The following is a 6000-nucleotide window of genomic DNA, read 5'->3' as shown; positions in this document are numbered from 1 at the left end:
TACCGCTTTGAGTAAGTTACTCACGAGCACGAGATTTTCAGTTGTCTACATAAAACCCCAGACAGAGCTGAGGCTAATTTTTATTTTCGGTTTGTTCACTACAATAAAAGAAGACCTGGGTATACTTTTTAGAAAACCAACCCAGGTTCAGGCAGCCGGCCCAGGCAGCCCCAGCACCTCCCGTCCTCAGCGCGGCCGCTGCTCCCGCCTTCCCTCACCGCCAGCCCCCGCCCCACTGACGGCAGGGCCGGGCCGCGGCCACTCCGCCACCCGTGGCCGCTCCCCGCCTTCCCGCCCGGCGCTTACCGGCGGGGTACCGGGCGCTGAGGAGCCGCTGGGGACCGAGGACCCTCCGGCAGGCGCCTAAAGGCCGCTCCCCGCGGGACGGAAGGCGACCGGAGGCGCTCCCGCCCGCCCGCCGGCAGGTGAGGGGAAAGGGGCAGGCCGGGCCCTGGGGTACCGGCACAGGGGAGAGCGGGGTTTCTTCAGTAAGTTCTGAGGGAGATGGCGGCTTTGGGGGGCTCCTGCCCTCGCCGAGCAGCTGGGTGCGGGGGGGCCTGTGGGACAGAGCCCTGCTCTGGGAGTGTCCGCAGGTAGGCAACACTTTGGGCATATTCTCCTATATCGCCAGCAAAAATGGTATTTTTAGCGAAAGTGAGGTCACGCTCCCAAGCGAGGAGCTGTCAGAAATACATCTGACCTGTTCTGGGCAACGTACGTGCAGCAGCACGCGGTACAAACCTGCTCAGAGATGAGCGGAGTTTGAAACGCAAGATGGGGTCTGCCGGCCTCCTATGTAGTCTCTTGCAGAGGGAGAAAGATATACCCATGACCACAACATAGTATTTTGGGGACACAAAAAGGCGAGCTGTCCTTGTGGAATGTGCTTGAAACTCATGTCACATTGCCCCGCCTCAAAGTTCATGGTCCTTTAAAATGAAAGTTAAATCACAAAACAGATGTTATTCTTTCTTGATACGTAGGTTGAACGCTTATGTTTTGATTTGCAAAAGCAAACTGGCAGAGCTCTGAGCAATAAGGTCCAGGTAGAGAGTTATAGCTCTTGCATATATTGTTAAACACTTGACTAGGAGTCGTGTGGCTCTCAAGTTCAGCATCCTTGATCTTAATGCTCTGTGTCATTCTCCTGTCTCTAAAAATGGGGATAATGATGCACACTGAAGGAGATGATGCTAGAAGAAGGGAAAGAGGAAAGATCACACTTTGTTTGACTCAAATTAAGGTACAGACAAGAGCAGTGCAACCTTACAGTTGCAGAATTCTGGATTTAACTATAGCAAGTTTCTTTCTCCAGTTGGAGTTCTCTGAAATATTTCTCCTGTCCAATCTAGTAAATAGAAACTCCTTCAGTATTTACATGAAAATATGTTTAATCCAGCCTCAATAAACCTTTAACAGAGGATGGGGCAGCTGAGCTGGGGATGCGGGAGGTGGCACACAAACAGATCATGAATAGAGAGCAGGGTCAGTGGGTGCTGCTGAAGTTACCAATGGCTGTTCTTCCCCTTCCCTAATTAATAAACGTAGCCATTTGTAGAATTCATAAACATGCAAATAAAGCCAACCTTTTGCACTGATCTGATGCACAGTTGTATATACTGCAGATTTCTCAAAATACATTTCTTGATATTCCTGTGTTTTGCCCAGTCCTGATGCATTTCAGAAACCAGTTAAGGAAGATACTAACAGAAGCAGAACATGCTCTTAAGTTGTTATCAAAGTCAGCCAAAGTCTCGAGACAGAAAAACTGTCTCTGTAGGCTGATGTGCAAATCAAGTGAAATGATTTGGTTTTCCCCTTTAACCAAAGCTGACCTCATAGAGCATCTCACATCCTTTTACTGGTGCAAGACAGCAAAGGGCAGAACTAAGCACAGAAAGAGACAGCGCATCCACTGATGGTATTTCCTAGTTTGTTTTGAATCGAGCTCCGAGAGCTACTTGAAATCTTCTATTTCTCTAATCATCTAAGCTTGACAGAAGCACTGTTATAGCCTACTTCAGTAAGCAAGCTGAGGTTGCTAAACTACTGTGTCAGAACTGTTGCTGTTACGGTGTTAAAGGTGTAAGAAGGAAGCAATTCTGAGGTTTCACACAAAGTGATGCACTGATATACCACCATTGTGTTTGGTGTTTATGTACAGTGATATAATTTCACCTTAAAAAAACACAAGACAGAATACTTAACCGCAGTGGTGATTCACCTACCCATAAAAAAACAGATTAAATTATAAGCTGCTTTTCGGCATCATTCACTGATTAGAGCTGGTGAGAAAGCTCAGGATTGGTGTGTGACATGTTGGGAACTTACTGCAATCTAGAAGGAGAAACATGACAAACATCTGCATTATGTGATTCCAGTTAAATGGCTGCTCACATGTTTCTCTGGTGAGTAACTGAACTCATTCTCTGGTTCCTACTGTAAGTAATTACGTAGCCTTTTCTTTCTTTAGACTAAGTATCAGTCCAAGAAACTACTGGCCTTGCATGTATAGAGGACCAGATTACAGTGTTTCCTAAAGCGGCTCATAAATTTTGTTTGGATGCACTCAAGTTACTTTGGAACAGGATTTAGTTCATAAGCAAGGATCTCTCTGCTGCATGCGATCTAAAAAAAAAAAAAAAAACCACCACCCAAAAACCAAAACTCAGCAGAAGTTATTTGTTATTTTTAGTGCCTAGTTAAGTACTTCTGCAGCAGATAGCTGAGATTTTTCTGATAGTTAACAGGGAAATACCTAGAGTTGGTGACAATTCCTCCTTTAGGTCTTGCTGATATTCAGCTCTTGCATTCATTTTACATACTGTCACATCAGTCACTTTTAAACACTGTATTTCGTTTCATACAAGAGGTAAATTCTGAATAAAGAGCCAAGAGTGGTTTATACACATTTGAAATATTACTGCCTACAGTCAGACTACATTTGTAAGTTGTTTGTCTGATACCTTCTAGACTACACTGTAAAACAGAGCGTGCAGGCCCAGACAGTACTACTTAATACTCTAAGTCCATAAAGTAAAGCTTACTGTCACTGCTAAGTGACATATTTCTTCCAAAGATAAATCTACCTGCAGGACCCTCACGAAGAACTAGTTGGCAACAATTTACAGTCGTGGGTGTTTTTCAGACTTCTGGAGTGCTATGCAGCCGTTGCGACAGATGGGAGACTGACTGCTGGGAAGAGTTCAGCACAGAGTCTGTCACTTAGCTGTGGTCACTGAACACACCTTTGGCAAGGTGGTGGGAAGCAATGGTTGGCATGGACTAAGTAGGCTCAACTTCCACTTCTTCGTTCCAGTGTTTTCGTTACATTTACTGTCAGCCAATTTGCTGTAAGTTATATACTCGCTATACAATAGTATATTAAGTATTTTAATGCCACACTGAAACCAGTTTTTTTGGTACTACAGTGATTTCATGTTACTTTCTTGTAGTTCTGAGGACTCATTTCATCATGACCTCTTTTGAAGAAGCTGAAACTGAAGAAACAGTAACATGTCTCCACATGACCTTTTACCATCCTTGCCAAGAAGACAAGATGATGTTTCGTTGCTTGAATTTCTGTAAGCGAGAACAGGTCAGGGCAGATGAAATGGCCAAGTTTGGCCGCGATTCTAATGTCTGCCGTTACAACTTAATGGATACTCGTGTTTCTCGGGTTCAGTTTTCATTGCAGTTTTACAGAAAACTGAACAGCTCAGAATTTTGTTTTGAGATAAAGAACATGAGCAAGAAAACAAAACTGATAGTGGACCAAACAGAACTAGGATACTTAAACAAAATCGACTTGCCATGGAAGTGCATAATTTGTTTTGGGGACTACCAGATTTTAGCAGAGATTCAAGAAGGGGAGTCCATGGATTATTTTGAAACTCACTTACACTTGGCTGAAGTGCCAATCTTACAGGAAAGATGCCTGCCATCACTGCAACCTATACCGGAGAATGGCATTTCTTCTTCCTTGTTTTCTTCCCAAGACAAAAGCCCCATAGAGATTGATGAAAATGAGTCATGCTAGTGGGGAGAAGGAGGCTGGATCAGACTTTGATCATTTGAAACCTGCACAACGTCCGAAATTGAAGGTTGTCATCTCAGTCCACTGCTCTTGATGGTCCTCACCACTGCACATCATTCTTCTTACTTGGTGTTTTCAGCACAGGCATACCAGAACATACTTTGTTCAACAGAAACAGTTTCCTGCCGCTGTCTTCACCAAGGCATGCACGCTCTCTGATCACCACTGTCTGCGACATAAACATGTGGGAGACATAGAGGGCCACTCAAATCCACTGCAGCAGATTCAATTCCAGAACTGTGACCACATGCCTTGAAGGTATATTTAACAGGCATTAATATAGAGCACGCAGAACAGTGTTTTAGCCCCAGCATTGGTTAGCTAAGTAGGGACATAATGTCTCACTACATTTATTATACTTCGTGCTTCCATAATGTCTCACTACATTTATTATACTTCATGCTTCGCTTTAGCCATGAAATTCCAAACACTGTTTTCAAGCTTAGGTTGTAACTTTCCAGATTTTGCAGTTTATAAACAGTTTGTCAGTATAGTCTTTTAAAGTTAATGTTTTTAATAACTTGCAGTGAGATTTTTCTTCTATTTTTAAGATTAATTAAAAAATATATTTTTGCAAGTTAACTACTTTTGCTTGTGAATGTAAATAAGCATGCAGTGTCAGTGATCACAGTATGTAAAAATCCAGATAAGTTTTGTAATAAAAGCATTTGGTTGCCTAGTAAGGATTTGCTGTCTTCTGCAACTACAGTCTAAAAGCACTTATGGTGAATAAAATTATTTCCAGGACAATCCAGGTAAGAAATTTCCACTGGCGCTATTCTGGGCGTCTAAAAGTGGCATTTGTCCAAGATAAGAGGTGACAGAAATACTTTCAGCAAGTTTTCTACCTCTACCCACCATCCCAAGCTCTCTTACAATCTTTTTTTCATTTAAGTATTTCTCAGGTTGTTTCAGTTAAGTTTTTGTTTGCTAGGGGCTCAGCTTTTCATTAGCACTTGGGTTTTTTTGCCAAGTATTTGTTTTCTTGAAAGACACACTGGAAAGAATCAGAACAGAGCACACATAAGAGTTACCCATCCTATCATCCCTAAACATCAGGATGCATTTCAGCATTAATCATTACAATAAAACCAGAATTTTAACTGAGGGAAGGACAGTTGAATTACACAACGTAACCTGAGATTAAGGCAAACAACCACAAGTAAGAGAAAGTCAGAAGAGAGGCAATGAAACTCAAGCACAGGCTTAGCTAGGATTTCATTTCTCTATTCATCTCATCCTTGCCAAAAATACCTTGTTCCCATGTTTTCTACTCTTTGAGCTAGGCTCCAGTACTTACTTTGCCTTCATGGTCTTTGGCCTAAATGTGCAATTCAGCTGCCATCGTGGCACAAACACCTCTGTCACACACCCAGCCCCTCAGCTTAACAAAACAAACCTGAGCAGGTATCACCGTGTCACCAGGCATGGTGCTACCAGTTGCACATTTCCAGTAGTTGTTGGCTGCTCAGCTTTTATATGCTTTTGACCTCAGTCTTCTTACTCTTTAATTAGACAGAGTGCAAATGCAAGCTGTCTAGAAAAAGAGAACAAGATGCAAATACAATCTGAAACAAGCTCTTACATATAAAAGCTTTTACATGAGATCAGCCTCTCATATAAAATGCATGGGATTTCTTACGTTCACTAATTTGGCTCGGGAGGGAGGGAGGAGGGAGCGTTAGTTTTGCGTTCCCAGTAAGCAGCTCTCTTTGTATTAGCACTCTTAGATTATTACAGATGGCATGCAGGTTTTTGTTTTGTACTGGTTTGGGCTTAAAAAACAGGTTGCTAATACTGCCACTAATCAGTATTGTTATCCAATTTCTATTCACTAGCTTTGTCACGTAGGACATTAACCTATGGCACCAATCATACTAATTTGCCTACACTTTCTGGACTAT

At 42.7% G+C, this 6000-nt stretch overlaps 1 protein-coding gene across 2 annotated transcripts; it reads left to right on the top strand.

The window, feature by feature from the left end:
* Positions 1-323: 323 nt before the first annotated feature.
* On the top strand, positions 324-4775 carry TIFA (TRAF interacting protein with forkhead associated domain). Of its 2 annotated transcripts, XM_074865150.1 has the most exons (3): positions 324-425; positions 3149-3353; positions 3456-4775. In XM_074865150.1, the coding sequence occupies exon 3, from the start codon at positions 3476-3478 to the stop codon at positions 4037-4039; it is 564 nt and encodes a 187-aa protein (XP_074721251.1). In that variant the 5' UTR covers positions 324-425; positions 3149-3353; positions 3456-3475; the 3' UTR covers positions 4040-4775. The 2 variants fall into 2 exon arrangements, with proteins under 2 accessions (XP_074721251.1, XP_074721252.1); XM_074865151.1 differs by lacking the exon at positions 3149-3353 and having other exon boundaries at positions 332-425.
* The last annotated feature ends 1225 nt before the right edge of the window (positions 4776-6000 follow it).

This window comes from Strix uralensis, chromosome 4, assembly GCF_047716275.1.
Source record: "Strix uralensis isolate ZFMK-TIS-50842 chromosome 4, bStrUra1, whole genome shotgun sequence".
NCBI classification, from domain to species: Eukaryota; Metazoa; Chordata; class Aves; order Strigiformes; family Strigidae; genus Strix; species Strix uralensis.
The sequence above is the reverse complement of the archived record's forward strand: the minus strand, read 5'-3'. Positions and strand labels throughout refer to the sequence as shown.